At 39.2% G+C, this 15,889-nt stretch overlaps 2 protein-coding genes across 2 annotated transcripts; both read right to left on the bottom strand.

Annotated features, from left to right (window-relative positions):
* Nucleotides 1-562: 562 nt before the first annotated feature.
* Nucleotides 563-3,952, bottom strand: LOC121514177 (vitelline membrane outer layer protein 1 homolog). Its single transcript, XM_041794276.1, has 4 exons — nt 3,773-3,952; nt 3,368-3,480; nt 2,704-3,005; nt 563-635 (listed from the first exon to the last, which is right to left on the bottom strand). Exons 1-3 carry the CDS (start codon nt 3,950-3,952, stop codon nt 2,705-2,707), a joined length of 594 nt encoding a protein of 197 aa, XP_041650210.1. The 3' UTR covers nt 563-635; nt 2,704.
* Nucleotides 3,953-9,161: 5,209 nt separating this feature from the next.
* LOC121513631 (vitelline membrane outer layer protein 1 homolog) lies at nt 9,162-15,463 on the bottom strand. Its single transcript, XM_041793507.1, has 4 exons — nt 15,230-15,463; nt 14,996-15,108; nt 12,444-12,748; nt 9,162-9,307 (listed from the first exon to the last, which is right to left on the bottom strand). The coding sequence occupies exons 1-3, from the start codon at nt 15,398-15,400 to the stop codon at nt 12,448-12,450; spliced, it is 585 nt and encodes a 194-aa protein (XP_041649441.1). The 5' UTR covers nt 15,401-15,463; the 3' UTR covers nt 9,162-9,307; nt 12,444-12,447.
* Nucleotides 15,464-15,889: the final 426 nt, after the last annotated feature.

The following is a 15,889-nucleotide window of genomic DNA, read 5'->3' as shown; positions in this document are numbered from 1 at the left end:
TTTCGCCTAGTCAAAAAGAACATTTCGGATATCCGAAAATACATTCTGCCTATCCAAAATAGTCATTTAAGATATCTACAACGTCATTTTGACTAGGCGAAATGATGTCACTTTTGCCATTCATGTGAATGGGGTTTGTCATTTCAGATATCCATAATGTCATTTCAGATATCCAAAATGTGAACTACGGATATCTACAAATGAATTGTAGATATCTATAATTCTAATTCAAGATATCTCTAATTACATTTTGACTAGGCAGAATTAGAATTATCTTGAATTGTATAGAACTGATGCAAATTCACATTAACGCGTCAATTTTGACAGCCCTACTTTTGATATATTTGGAGGTCATATCTATCAAATTAGTATAGACTGGAATAGTTTTAAAGCTCACACTTAAAATGATACAATGATACAAATCACTCTGACTAGGGACCTAAAGGATTTTTTCCAAAGAGAAAAACAGACACCAAGGATTCAAAGACATTGTTGTTATTAGAATTTATTAAAGCCACAACAGTGATGCAGCTTTTAAAAAAATCTAAACTTTCTATTGGTAGTCATCTTTAGTTTCAGGGTGCGGAGTCACTCCATCAAACTGGTCAGGTCTGCTCAGGTTTGCTTGCTGTTCTCTGTAAATAAAATGAAAGAAAAACAAATACTTAAAATACAAAATCAGTGATATATTTATTGGTTTACCTGAGATAAGTACATTTTTAGATGGTTATGACTTTTATATATCATAGTAGGAAAATGATGTCAGACAAGCTACATCTAATTCAAAGAGATTTGTTGGACAAGCTATTAATTCAAAACCCAGACAAACAACAGCCTCTCTATTTTCACAGTTAAAACTATTAGATATGTTGGTTGCACTCGTGAGGTGTGGGTGTGAGCACTCATTGTTTAAGTAGCGTTCTCCCTCAAAACTGTATTTTTCTTCATCTCCCTTTTCTCTCTCTCACTGCGTGTCCTGAGAGTAATGATCTCCGTTTGACAGCCAATCAAAGTGCCCAGTCTGTGAGGTCCATTTGTGTCCTTTTGACTGACAACTTACACATTTTTGGTTCCATAATTACACGTATTCATTTAAAACAGAGAATCCCACCACCACAAGAAAGTAAGGATGAGAGAGAGGAAAGTTTCAGGAGAGGGGTTGGTGCAATTAGAGATAGATTAAAATGAAAGTTTTAGAAGCTGATGTGGCCAAATCTACTTCATTTTTAATATTGTAGCTCAATGTAAACACACCAGGTAGAGATGACACAAGTAAACTGACAGGGCAAGATTTGCAACACTAAACCCAATATATAACTGCCAAATCAGCATCTAAGGTCATGAATGAATTTGATTAATGCTGTGGTGTTATCTGGCCTAGTGTTCATAATATCAATGAGTCCCATGTAAAAAGTAGCCTTGCTGTGTTACAAGACCTTAAGAGTGATGATTTGCCCGCAACCCCTCTGCAGCACCTGATGCCTCTCATCCAGTTTACTGCTTACAGTAAGAGTGAAAAAAATCATCATCACTACCAAGCACAAATCGGTAGCCAGTAGCTGTGCCAAACAGAGGCTTCCTGGGTAAAAAAGTGAAATGCTACTAAAATGCTCGACTTAGCGTACACTAGAGCCAGCATTGGGGTTTTTTTGGCCATTTTTTTCCCATACCCATCAATAGTGCTATATACAGTATTTCTCATGGGAATGCTCACTGGCACGGCAATAGACTGCCAAAGTACCAAAGCTGATAAGCCAAACTTGATGTTACTTAAAAAAAAAAAAAACATATTAAAAAAATGCATCATTTCATGTTAGGATATAAGTTGAAGATATATGTGGATGTAAAAGCAAATATAGCAAATACTTAACTCCATGATTATTTACCATGTAGGTGCAATGTAACTTTTTGTCCTGGAAACTTATTTATAATACATTGGTTTTCACATTTTATTTGTTCCATTTCATTTATAAAAATGTCTTCTTGATTGTAATGTTTGTTAAAAGCCAGACCTAAAGTAGACTTACAAAGTCTGATTATAATAGGGTGAGATTGAATTATTAACCCTTCAGGTTTCCTACCTCACTAGCACGTTCTTTGCTTTACTCTTTCCCTGTCAAAGATTCATCTTTGTCACAACAAACTGTATGTCTCATGTGCAAATAAGCAAAAATAAATGAATAAAGAGTGCCATTACCGAGGGTGCCAGTAAGGTTGGAAAAGGTTAAAGCATTATTGGGGCCAGAGACATGGAGAGAGGTCAACCAAGATAAGGTTCATCCTAGATTTATCCTTTTGTTTTGACCTGTATACCCATAACAACTTACTAAAACAACAAAAAATTCATGTGTTTTTTCCTTTTTTTCTTTGTCTTTTTTTCAAAAGGTATACCAACCTTTCCTATAACAGTATGAGCTTTTATCTTTGTAATATGAACATGTTTGGTGGGCCCATTGGACAAGTAAAGGAATGTCAGTTTTTTCAGGCCGCTTCCAATCTAAATGGAGGCAGGCCCAGGAGGTGGATGTACACAAGCGGGCAAGCTCTATTATAAAGATCCAATATGTATACAATGATATTATTGAATGGCATCTGGTGGAAGTTCCTGCCAGGAATGAAAAGTTGTCGTTTGTCAGAATCACCAACATAAAACCATCTTTGACCTCTTAAAAGTCTTCAAAACTCCCTTTCACACTGTCTTACCTTATTTGTTGGCACAGCAGTAGAATTCCACATCATTGAGGGCGGTGTCATCGCCCTCACCCTGCCTTCCCTCCACCTTGGTCCTGATGCCGCAGATTCCTCCACCATAACACGTATTACTCCATGAGCCATAATCTCCCCAGGGCATGCCCATCCCGTGCAGTATGGTGTGTGTGCTGCAACGGAACCTGATGTTGTTGGCAGCAGTGTCATCGCCACGTCCAATAGGAGCCTCAACTTGGAGCTGGAAGGCAGTGAGCACACCACGGGGGCAGTACTGAGGCATGGTCCAATCACCCCAGCTAGAGAGGAGGGAGGGAAATGCATGTAAGTACAATAGGATAAAATGCAAAATGTGAGAAGGAACTCTTAAGAAACAAAAGAACATTAAACCATCAGAATTCCAAATTAAAAAAATTAATAAAAATAATTTAATTTTTATATGAAATTCAATGATGATATTTCCTGTTTTACTTGGCCTATTGGCATCAAACAAAAACTGACATAAAGCAAAAAAATCACACTTGTAACACTAAATAATTGCAATACAAAATGTAGCTTTGTTTTTATGCTTTCATGTGACAAGAAAGCGCATGATGACATCATACCGCCATAAGCGTGGACTCCTAAGGGTTAAGCTGAATAAGATAACTCGGCAACTTACAAGCCAGCATGAGACTCAACAGTGTGTGTGAAGCCCTCATGGTTTTCTGCAGCACAGTAGAGACGGATCCCGTTCAGGGCGGTGTCGTCACCATCTCCCTGGCCAGGCTCTACCTGAGGACACAAAGAGATCTGATTAACAGGCTTCTTAACTTGTGGATGAGTTTGTTTTTAATTGTTGTCTTATTTTGATGAAGTAACTGCAAAATTTGGTGTAAAAGTTAAAAATATTAAAGTTTTTTGCTCAGTTTCTACACAGCTACACATTTTATCAGTCTTTGAGTGTCTCACTCCATGATATGTTTGTAGAAATAGGTGTGATAGAATAAATGTTAGGCAAAAACCCCTCAGTACAGTTTAGCCTTACCACAGAACTGTACATTAAGAAGTAGCCTTGTTTATTTACCCTCTGACTGAAGCCGATAGCAAAGGAGTTCTCCGGGCACATCTCAGAACTGTGCCAGTCTCCCCATGACCCTCCATTGGACACAGAGACCTTGTACTTGTACGATCTGTATGAGGCTGTCTGATGAAAACCACCAAACAATACAGCCAGCAGGGTCACCATGGTGAACATGATGGCCATATTGGCAGCAGCGAGTCGGTGTTTCACTCCTAAATAGAGCCTAACAAGTAGACTACTGAGGCTTCAGACTGGAGGATCTTATATAGCCCAGAAAATTACAAAACAGGACTCTGACATCAGGATGAATTATTGACGGAGTCAAACGCTGCTGTGAGAACTGATGATAAAATTCTAACCCTTTACTGATAACCTTTGACCGAAAGGACCTTTTAAGACCCTTGAAATACCACTGTGTCAAACCCATGTGTTTATTGCCTTTGTTGACCCCCTTATCGTTAATTCCATTTCATCATGTCATGCTGTATGTAAATGCCCCACATGTGCTGATGCAATCATCCTGTCCTCTGCATGTTGTTGATTCCCTACCTTGATCAAATAGATATTCCATCCTATCTCTGTCTCCTTTTGTCCTGACCCTCTGTTCAGTGTATCCTGTAACCATGTAGGCACTCACTTTTCCTTTGCTCTTGCTTGGCTTACTGATGCAGCCCTGGCCTGTGGTCTGTGACTCGGGGTCAGAACTAAAAAGAAAGTCATACACTGGAACAAACATATTGTAACTAACCTGACACATCAGATGGATGTGTTTCACACATCCATCTGGGAAAGATTCAATAGGAAACCTTTGAGAAAAGGCAGACGCTTTGAAAAAATACTCAGAGTGTGATTGGATGAACGTTCTGTCTGTCACATCTCTACAGGCCAATCAGAGCAACAAAACACGTGACGTAGCTGCTGTTGAGCTGCGTGTGCGCAGCTAGTGAAGAATAACACTAGCTGCGCACGACTATAGACATGTAAGTACTCGAATTTTGTCATTTTTGAAAAGAAAACAACTCACTGCTGCTCTTCGTTCTTCTTTTAACGAAGAAATGTCCTCAAGTTCTGATAAAACTGGTGCTTTAGCAGCATCCACACTAATCTCTTCCTCCATAACTGCACCAGCTCTTGCTACTGCTTGTTTACGTCAGGACTCTGCTGCACCTGAAAGTACTGCCCCTCGTCACTGATTGGTCCTGTCACTTTCTAACCAGGCCCAAACGGTTCAAATGGGAGCTTTGCGAGATGGATTTGCCAGTGAAAAACAAAGAAATGGGCGTATCCATCTGCTTTGCAAGGTTGTAATGTAACAACATTGCTCTAAGCTAATGTTAAATTCCGAGGTGTCAAAAGTATTCACATTCATTATTCAGGTAGAAGAATAGATACAAGGGTTTAAAAAGACGTCTGAAGAAGCTGAAATATCAACTCAAGCTTTTTACATTGCTTCCATATACTTGAGTCTACTGAAAGCTCAGGCCTCGCATGCATAATTACGGTTGCTAACCTAGTAGTGGACAGGGGCGTTTTAGAGAGGGACTAAGCAAAGGGTCAATTACATGCACAGTAGCAGATTAGTTCAATATTAAGACTCCAGGATGGATTATAATCTAATGTAAAGTTATTTTTGTGTTTGTTCATGGTCAGCTCCTAAACACACATGCCAGGTTAATACAGTTAAATAACTGGAGTAAATTACTCCTCTTCCTATTAAACCCTTTACCCAGTCACAGCAGTCTAAATATATCCTCTATTTAAGGCACTCAACATTTAATTTGTTTCCTCTTTTTCTACCTGGAATAAATGCAGTTTTGTTCTGGCTAAATCTCCTAAGATATTTTCCAAGTGATACTACAGTGTACAACAGAACTTTAATAATTAGTGAAGGACGCCTGTTTTATTTCTAAATAAATTAAAAGCCTGAAGAAACGTGTATTCATTAAAGATAACAAATAACAAGAAAACTAGCTGTAAGTTCACCATGCTCCACATGATTTAAAAAGCAATATTGCTCACAGGGACTTTCAGAGATTTGGCCAAATGTTAAATACATTTTAAGAGTCAAACCCCCCCCTACACAGATTTAAGCTGCACAGTGAGTCAATACAGACTTGACCATAGACCAGGGATCAACAACTACATTTGCACAAGGGCTAGATTGTTTTTCTTGGCAGACAATGTAGGGGCCAGACTAATTAAGCAAATAAGATATATTGAGGTGTTTTGATTTACGTTTAAATTTACCTTATTTCTAGGCACTATAGCAGTAAATTCAGTCCCTATCACTTATACTGCAGCAAGCCACAAGGGGGTGATAGAGATTTTTCAGCCACATATTTCTGGGGCTGTCATGTTGTTCATCACTGGGTTTGAGTTAAATATGTCTAATCCTGATTGGTGAAAAACACATGCAGGAAACAATCATATTCAAAAGGGGGAACTGATAGGATGGTACTGAAACCAGCAGTTCTAATCAAGAATGGACTGATGAGTGCGTGTTTATCGTGTATCTTATTTACTAACAATGGCTGTCAGGTGGATTTTTGAGAAACTGTTCAAGCATCAAGTAAATCCTGAAAAAAGGTTTTAATCTTAGTCAATTTTGGGGATCCTTTAATAGCTGTAGGGCTTTTTAAAAATAAAAAAGGCATTGTAAATACCATAACACATTTTCCTCACATTTCAGGTTCAGGTAACTTTATTTGTACCCGCAGGTAGATTTGTTTTGTCATCAGTGAGATTACAACATCCATTTCAAAACGCAGATCACAGGACAGAAGCAACAAAAAAACAACCAGGAAAAAAAAATGAAGGTTATTTAAAACCTCCAAGACATAACAGCCCGCCCAGACCCTTGAAAAGTGAAACAACATGCCAGAAACAAAGGTAAAACATTAAAGTGCTCAAGGTTCCATCAGTCAAGCAGAAATAGGCATAAAAGAGGGTGAAGTACCCTCCATTAAGATCAAATTAAAAACTCAGCAAATCAATAGCTCTCAAAAAAAGCCAGGGTAAAAACCAAGTTTAAGATTCAAGAGTAGGAATAAATACATAAGTGCATGAACAAATAAATACATGTGTGCAAAATAAGGCAACAACTTGTTCAGCTTAGCAATAGCAGCAGGAACAAAGCTGTTTTTATACCACTTTGTTCTGCACCTTGGGACTAGAAACCTCCATCCAGAGGGAAGAAGCTGAAATTCACTGTGCAAAGGGTGGGAATCATCATTTAAGGCAGAGTTAGCTATCCTCTGCAACTGCTTAGAATACAAGGACACTGCATAGAGATGAGGCTCACCAATAAGATGACTTCTGAATGAATGAATTTCTGAATGTAATAATTTTCTGGGGGCTGGATGGGAAGCTGTGGGGGGCCTGGTGTGGCCACCAGGCCTCCAGCTGACGATCAGTGCCATAAACTGTAAAAAGAATAGGGACAAAGCCTGTGTGACGTCAGCCGTCTGATTACAAACAGACCCAAACAGCTTTTGAAGCGAATCTGTGGCAGCTTCTATATTGAAATCACTTTCCTAACCAAACTTTGGATCAACATGATGGCAGACAAGAGCCCGCCCACTGAGCTTGATTTCCTGTCAGTTAAACTAGCTACCATTCTGGTTGACAGATAGGTAGCATCTGCCTATCAAGGTATCTGTCAATCAAATGAGACGCGTCAGTCAGTGCACTGTGAGGTTTTTCCTAAATGTACTGAAATTATTGTGGAACCAAAAAAAAAATGCAAATTGTAGGTTTCAGTGATGATTTCATTAATTAAGGGAAAAAACACCTACCTTGTCCCTGTGTGAAAAGTATACCCTCCCCTTGTTAAAACATAAATTTTCGGATTAATAACATTTTTTGGACAGCTGAGCTCAGTTTCACCAGCCACACCCAGGCCTGATTACTGCCAGACCTGTTGATTAAGAAATCCCTTAAATAGAACCTGTCTGACAAAGTGAAGTAGGCTTGAAGATCTCAAAACACAACACATTATGGTGCTATTAAAACAAATTCAGGAACAGATGAGAAGCAAAGTCATTTATAACTGTCAGTCTGGAGAGGGTTACAATGCTAGTTCTAAGGCTTTGGGACTCTAGCAAATGATAGTGAGAGCCATTATCCACAAATGGAGAAAGCTTGGAACAGTGGTGAACCTTCCCAGGAGTGGCAAGCTTACCAAAATTACTCCAAGAGAGCATCGATGACTCATCCAGGAGGTAACTAAAGAACCCAGAACAACATCTAAAGACCTGTAGGCTTCACTTGACTCAGTTAAGGTCAGAGTTCATGATTCAACAATAAGAAAGAGACTGGACAAAAATGGCACCCATGGGAGAGCTCCAAGACCAAGGCTCATCTTACATTTGACAAAAAAAACATCTTGATGAGACTTTTGTAAAAATATTCTTTGGACTGATGTCACAAAGGTTCAGCTTTTTGGAAGGTGCACATCCTTTTACATTTGGTGTAAAACTAACAGCATTTTATAAAAACAACATTATATGAACAGACCTGGTGGTGATGGCGTGATGGTTTGGGGCTGCTTTTGCAGCTTCAGGACCTTTCTGTGTGGAGAGTTATGTTACCCCTGTGCCTGTGAGAGTTTCCTCTTGTTAATCTGTGACTCTGAACTGTGTGAGTCGTTTGTCAGCCCTTGGATTGACTGGCGACAAGTCCAGGGTGCACATGAACACTTGTCCAGTGACAGCAGGGATTGGCTCTAGCCCCCCTCAGTACAGGATAGGACAAGCAGTATATGGAATGGATGCCTGGATGTTTGAGCGTTAAACTTTATTTAACTATTTATTTGGAGGTTGTGTCTGTTAACCCTTTAAGTGCCGAAGTTGCAAAATTGCGACAAGCAACATTGCTGATTTTAACAGGCTCTAGCTGCAAATATGGTCCCTAATGTTGTTACGACTTTACACCAGGAGATGGCGGACATGAGTAACTTCAATCATAGCAGCATTTGTGGGTGTCTTTCTATTCAATGTTTTGGAGAGAGAGAGTTTTGAAACCATTTTCATGCTACAGCCTTTTGAAATCCTGATATCAAAATTGAATATTTTCTTGAAAAAATTCCGGTGCCCAAAGAATTCAATTAGTATGGACTGGAGTAACTTTAAAGCTCACACTTAAAATGACTTTGCTGGAAGCTCATTGGTTCATTAGGCTGAGTATGAAAACATGCTGTGCTCACATTGATTAGAGGTGATGATGGGATGACCTGAAGCTTAAAGTGGCTGTTGATTTGAAGAAACACTGCTTGATCTTTCTCTAGCTAAAGGTGATTCTACCGTTTGTTTAAAAAGATTAATTTCCCAAATAATTTAACTAAGATGATTTTTTTTCCAAAGAAGAAAAAACAGACACCAAACATTTGAAGAAATTTATGTTGTGAAAATTTATTTACGACACAGCAGCAATCCGAATAAAAAACTATAGTCTAACTATTGTCAGTCATCTTTAGTTTCTGAGTGATGCAGAGTCACTCCGTCAAACTGGTTTGGTCTGTTCAGGCTCACTTGCTGTTCACTGTGAAGAAAAAGAAGGAAAAACAAATCATTAGAATTAAAAAAGCAGTGATATATATTTATTTAGGTTGCCTGGGATAAGTACATTTTGGACATTTTTTTTCTCAAAAGAATGACTTCTTTATATCATTGTAGGAACAGGATGTTGGATTTCCACCAGGTACATTCAATGTGGCATTCAAAGCTGTGACATTAGCTACCCGTGACCTTTCACCTTCACTATTAATGCTGCAGAGGAACAATGTGAGGACAAAGTGATCCCCCTCTATAAACACATTTCCATCAGGTGGTCCTGTTTGATTGAGTACAGGTTAGTATGGTTCAGTGCACTATACACCAGAACAGTTTGCGTTTCCACAGACACCCGTACCCTCACTCGGTGGGCGGGCTGTAAAGGCTATGAATGTGAAGTCACATGCAGGAGGTAGGCTATGTTCAACAACCACAGAGCTATGTTTTCACAGGTTACCTAAAGTAAGAAGTAGATGAATAACTATCTACAACACAGAGAATCAACTGATCTAAAGCTTCGTATTCACAAAACACAAAAACTGGGTAATACCTCTTCTTATAATGGTGTGAGCTTTCATCATAAAATATCAGAGGTGTCAAGTAACTAAGTACAAATACTTTGTTACCTTACTTAGGTAGAAATTTTGGGTATCTGTACTTTACTGGAGTAATTAAGCATTACTCCTATTTCATTTCAGCTTGTTTTCATTCTGGCTTGTCATCATTCAAAAAAACACAAATAAAAAACCTCCAAACCTATCCAGATAAATCGAGCCTTCCAGATAAAGTGAATTTGATTGTGGTTGGATGAGAAGTATAAACATAATACTATTCTGACACCCTATTGGTTTGTACACAATCCAACGCACCTGCACACAAAACAAATCACGTCACACTCCAGCAAGGAAATAGCAGACATATGTAGTCTAGTACAAAGAGGTCCGTGCCAGAGACTCAAGAGAACTGGAGTGAAATGTCCCAACCAAGCACCAGTGAGGAGGTTGGTAGTACATATGGTTCTTGAATGTATTTGCATTGTACTACAATGCGTTCACTTTCATATTAAATTTTTCAACATTAACATTTTAATATAACATTACAGTCATTATGGCCTTTAGAAAAATGTTTTTTGGGGGGAGGTGGGGTAGTGCACCATAGGCCCCTGTGGAGCGGCCTAAGCTTTTGTCCTTAATGGCATTTTTTCCCCCTTACATTACTTTTACTTTTATACTTTAAGTAGTTTTAAACATGTACTTTTACCCTTTTACTTGAGTAAAAAGCTTGAGTTGATACTTCAACTTCTACAGAAGTCTTTTTAAAGCCAAGAATCTATACTTCTACCTGAGTAATGAATGTGAATACTTTTGACACCTCTTTTAAATATGAACATGGTGAGTGAGGACAAGGACAGTAATGTTAGTGTATAGCCATGCTAAGACCTGCCAATTTTTTTTTCAGTCAGCTTCAGATCTAAATGGATCCAGGCCCAGGAGGAGCACTATGACAAAGACCCAGGGACGTAATTTGGGGGGGGGACAGGGGGGACATGTCCCCTGCACTTTTTAAAAAGGCAGTTTTGGTCCCCTGCAGTTTTTACCATCCAAAAACAATATTACGCTATATTAAATGGAGACAGGTTGAGCACTAGGACCAAGCGGAAAACGGCTGTTCAAGCTGAAGCATGTTTCTCTTTAGACCGCCCACTGGCCCACAAGCTCATCAATTGGCTTTGCCGTTTCTTGCTAACGTGTGATTGGCCGTCCCTGCTGTCACACCATCTGGTTGTAAACAGCGCCTGGACTATAGCACATGAGCGCACCGGTGTTTAGCTAGTTGGTAATGAGTCCACGTTCATCTGCCACTGTAAGCTGTTAACATGTTGGGCATTTGTTCTGCCTGGGTCACGTCAGCTAGACGGATTTTGATATCAGAGGTTTCGTTTACATTAACATTGAATGTGTGTCTGGGTGTGTGAGTGCATGTGAATGTATGTTTGCTAATTAGGCGCAGCCAGGTGGCAAGATGTCGAAAAATAGAAAACTGGATATAAGAGACTTCTTTAGAAGTGAAAGTGTAAGTTACTCAGAGGAACACATTACACCACAAACTCCTTCCCCTCATCCATCAGAAACTCAGACTCTCTCCCCTCCTATTACTATTATTATTAGTAGTAGTAGTAGTAGTAGTAGTGGTAGTAATAGTATTACTTGATTTCTTTTTTAATATTCTATTATTTAACTTTATGATAAACTTATGTATTGCAATTTATATGTTCATATTATGTAATTGTTTTATTCTTGTAAAGTGTCTTTGAGTTTTATTGAAAGAGCTGACAAATAAAATATTATTATTATTATTATTATTACTGGAGAGCCTCAACAACACAGAAATTTTAAAAAAGCGTATATTTAAAGCCAAAGAGATACACGTTTTGATTTTTTTTTTCATGTATTATTTGTGTTTCGAAAGGCAGCCACTGTTTAAAAACACTAACAATGAAAGTTTGTGGGAAAAATAAAATAAAACCTTGGATTATAAATGTGATTTTATACATCCATATTGTTTGTGAATAAATTAGACATAATAATTGAGAAACTGAGTTTTTTCTTCAGACTATACCATCAAAATCAATGATTGTTGCATCCCAAATTGTCCCACTGTTCATATGTCATCCATCAAAATTTTTTTGTCAGGTGACAGATAATAGAAATCCAGAAGAAGATACAGGAGGAGGTAGAGCAAGAGAGGCTAGAGGAGATGGAGGAGGTAGAGGAGGAGATACAGGAGGAGGTAGAGGAGGAGAGACTGGAGGAGGTAGAGGAGGAAAGGCTGGAGGCTCACAGGTGAGGTTGAAAGAATAAAGATATGTTAGTCATGAGATTGATCATTGTGACAAATGTTAGAGTGATGATAATCTTATTTTTATATCTTATTATAGCTTATTATAGCTTATTTTTACTCAAAAATTAGGTATAATTTTATGTAAATGAGGTCTATTGACCATACCCCCCGTACTCAAACCAGTTGTGTCCCCCCCACCTCTGAAATCAAAATTTCGTCCATGCAAAGACCAAATGTGTATACAACTCTTGAAACTCTTTAAAACTCCTTTTACTATGTCTTACCTTATCATTTGTCACAGCAGTAGAAGTGTACATCATTGAGGGCAGTGTCATCCCCACCCCCACCCAGTACCTCTTCCACCTTGGTCTTGATGCCACAGATTCCTCCATCATAACACGTATTACTCCATCCACCATAATCTCCCCAGCCCTTGCCTTGCCCCTCCAGTATGCGGTTGCTGCTGCATTGGAACTTAATGTTGTTGGCAGCAGTGTCATCACCACTTCCAATAGGAGGCTCAACTCGGAGCTGGAAGGCAGTGAGCACACCAGTGGGACAGTACTGAGGACTGGTCCAGTCACCCCAGCTAGAGAGAAGAGAGGGAAATACATAGAAGAAGAAAAATTAGGATAAAATCCAAAATGTGAGAAGAAACTCCTGAGAAACAGAAGGACATGTAACATCTTTAACCCACACTTTCAATCTTGACAGATCAGGTGATGTATTATTTTACCCTCAGAACTGAAGGCTAATGTGTGAATATGTTTAAGCCTCAGTTTATGTCAACAGTCAGTCGAAGTCTGAGGTCCAGAGTGCTCTGGAGCAGGTTACCACCAAGGATGTCTCTGTACATTGCTGAATTCATCTTTACCTCGACCCTGACCAGTCTCCCAGTTCCTGCTGCCGAAAACATCCCCACAGCATGATGCTGCCACCGCCATGCTTCGATGTAGGGATGGTATTGGCCAGGTGATGAGTGGTGCCTGGACTCCTCCAGACATGAAGCTTGGTTACTATAATGTAACATGCACGATGCAAGGCTTGAAAGCCATGAGGGAAGAGAAGTTGATGCAGTGATGTTGAAAGTTCTTCGTCTTTTACTTATCCACTGGCTCTGACTAACCTGACACGCCAGATGTTTCATACATCCATCTGGAAAACCACTCAGACAGCATTTGGGAAATGGCAGATCCTTTGAAAAAAAACTTGGAGGGTGATTGGATGAACGTTCTGTCTGTCACATCTTTAAGGGCCAATCAGAGCAAAAAAACACGTGACATAGCCACTGTCAAGCTGTGCCCCTACCGAAGGTGCAAACTCCATAGAGAACTGCATATCACGAACCACGGCAACTGTAGACATGTCAGTACACAACTTTAGTTGTTTTCAAAAAGGAAACAATTTACTGCTGTTCTTTGTCCTTTTAAAACGAAGAAATGTCGTCAATTTCTAATAAAACTGGCGCTTTAGCAGCATCCATGCTAATGTCTTCTGCCGACCTCTTGTTGCTGCTTGCTTACGTCATGACTCTGCCACACCTGAAAGTACTGCTCCTCATCACTGATTGGTCCTGTCACTTTCTAACTGGGCCCAAACAGTTCAGACGGGAGCTTTGTAAGATGAATTCGCCAGTGAGAAACATGGAAATGGGCGTACTCGTCTGCTTTGCAAGGTTAGACCCTGACATTATGGCAAATAAGCCAATGTTGTAGCGGTGCAGTGTCATAATGAAAGGTTTAAATCATGAAAAACAAAGTTTCCATGGGTGAAATTATGCAGCTCTCAGAGTTTAAGCACAACCTGCAAAACTTCCTCATATGAGACAGGGGTCAGTTTGTCTCTGCAGACTTCAGGAGAATTCAAAACCTTCACTGATTGACCCAGCAGTTATACAGAGCACCGACAAGCTTCATGATTTAAGAGCTGTTTTGGTGTCCTCTCTTTCTCACTTCTGCATGCGCTTGTCATAAATTTAATTATGATTTATTCATAACTCAGCAGCACCACATATTGGTTACAGCCCATTTTTATAAAGCCTTTGACAAACAGAAGCATTAATACATATTGATAATTAATGGATAGCAGTCAAATAGAAACATGTTACTGCCACAAACAGTTACTGAGAAAGAGGGATCACATAGGTCAGAGTTCATCATCTTACAGTGAAGATTAAACAGATAATAGGAGCTGCTTTTTACCTCAAAATGTGCTCTCCTGGTTCAGAAATGGAGTTAAAAAGTCTTATTTTTACAGCGGATCAACTCACAAACAGAAACTTGGTTGAAAAAGTAAAAGTGAACACCCTTTGAAAAGTAGATCCTATTCCTTTTATGTAACAGTACAGCTTTCAGGCATCATCAGACCATTGTGTGAATCATGGAGCTCTCTTTCCTGCTAGAATGTGGAATATTACACTCATGCATTAAGAAGAGGATGTTATATGATTTGGTGCCCCTCTGATTGGGGTAACTTAGTGGTAAAGTGAAATAAAGTGTTAGCACCCACAATTTAGGGAGCCCCAACTATCACGTAAGTATATTTAAAAAAAAAAAAATAGCCTTCCTTTCCTTTTAACTTTAATAACTGTAGTTCATTTTGGGGATCCACCTTTTTTTCATTTGTCTAGTACTATTGCTCTTAAATGAGCAAAAATGAGTGATTAATAAAAAAATATATATTTCTTATTAAATTACTCGATTAATGGACAAAAGAATCGATAGAGTATTAGTATATATACGATTTTTAAATAAGTGAGCAGCAGAACAGTAAACTCATTAATGACAATATATATATTTATTACAATAAGCTGATGATATAATTTTGGGCAACTTACAAGCCATTGTGAGACTCAACAGTGGGGATATAGCCATGGCGGTTATCCGTAGAACAGTAGAGACGAATCCCGTTCAGGGCGGTGTCATCACCATCTCCCTGGAAGCCCTCCACCTGAGGACACAAACAGGTCTGATTAACAGGCTTCTTATCTTGTTGATGAGTTTGTTTTCTTATTGTTGTCTTATTTTAATGAAGGAGCTGCAAAGCTGGTGTAAAAGCCTTGTTTATTTACCCTCAGACTGAAGCCGATAGCATAGTAGTTCTCCGGACACATATCAGCATTGTGCCAGTCTCCCCATTGCCCTCCATTGTTCACAGAGAGGACGGACCTGTACACTCTGTTCTGACAAAAACCACCAGACAACACAGCCAGCAGGGTCAGCACGGTGAGCAGACTTGTCATATTGACAGCAGTGAGTCTGTGTTTCCACTCTGAAATGCAAACTAACAAGTAGGCTACAGACTGGAGGATCTTATATAGCCCAGATGATTACAAAATAGGGCTCTAAGACCAGGGTGAATTATTTACAGTCAAATACTGCTGTGAGAACGAACTACTGAAAAAAAAGGTCTGTCCCACTGCCAGGAAAGTCAGGGTCCCTGGGAAGTTTCCAAAATGTCATTGATGTTTGACTGATAACATGCACTGATTCTGATCTGAAATCAACATTTCAATATTTCCAGCAGGAGGTCCACACATCTGCTCTACTTTTACAATTATAATCCACAGGATGCACTGAGTCTGAACAGAAACTTTTCAGATGTATTATCTTAAATTCAATTTTTGCATGGTTTGTCCAGGAATGATAAAGTTGAGATTAAGGGGTACATCTTGTAAACTGGTGTCCAAATAATGATCTGTGGGTCAAATGTGGCCCACAAGCCATTTTTA

This window comes from Cheilinus undulatus, linkage group 8, assembly GCF_018320785.1.
Source record: "Cheilinus undulatus linkage group 8, ASM1832078v1, whole genome shotgun sequence".
NCBI lineage: Eukaryota > Metazoa > Chordata > Actinopteri > Labriformes > Labridae > Cheilinus > Cheilinus undulatus.
Note: the sequence above shows the minus strand (reverse complement) of the source record. Positions and strands in the feature narration are given on the sequence as shown.

Excerpts from the sequence above, each read along its gene's own strand:
- LOC121513631 (XM_041793507.1), bottom strand. The coding sequence starts at position 15,400 with ATGACAAGTCTGCTCACCGTGCTGACCCTGCTGGCTGTGTTGTCTGGT. Across the intron at positions 15,109-15,229 it reads CTATCGGCTTCAGTCTGAGG|GTGGAGGGCTTCCAGGGAGA; the intron begins GTAAATAAACAA and ends TTGTGTCCTCAG. Across the intron at positions 12,749-14,995 it reads GTTGAGTCTCACAATGGCTT|CTGGGGTGACTGGACCAGTC; the intron begins GTAAGTTGCCCA and ends TCTTCTCTCTAG.
- LOC121514177 (XM_041794276.1), bottom strand. The coding sequence starts at position 3,952 with ATGGCCATCATGTTCACCATGGTGACCCTGCTGGCTGTATTGTTTGGT. Across the intron at positions 3,481-3,772 it reads CTATCGGCTTCAGTCAGAGG|GTAGAGCCTGGCCAGGGAGA; the intron begins GTAAATAAACAA and ends TTGTGTCCTCAG. Across the intron at positions 3,006-3,367 it reads GTTGAGTCTCATGCTGGCTT|CTGGGGTGATTGGACCATGC; the intron begins GTAAGTTGCCGA and ends CCTCCTCTCTAG.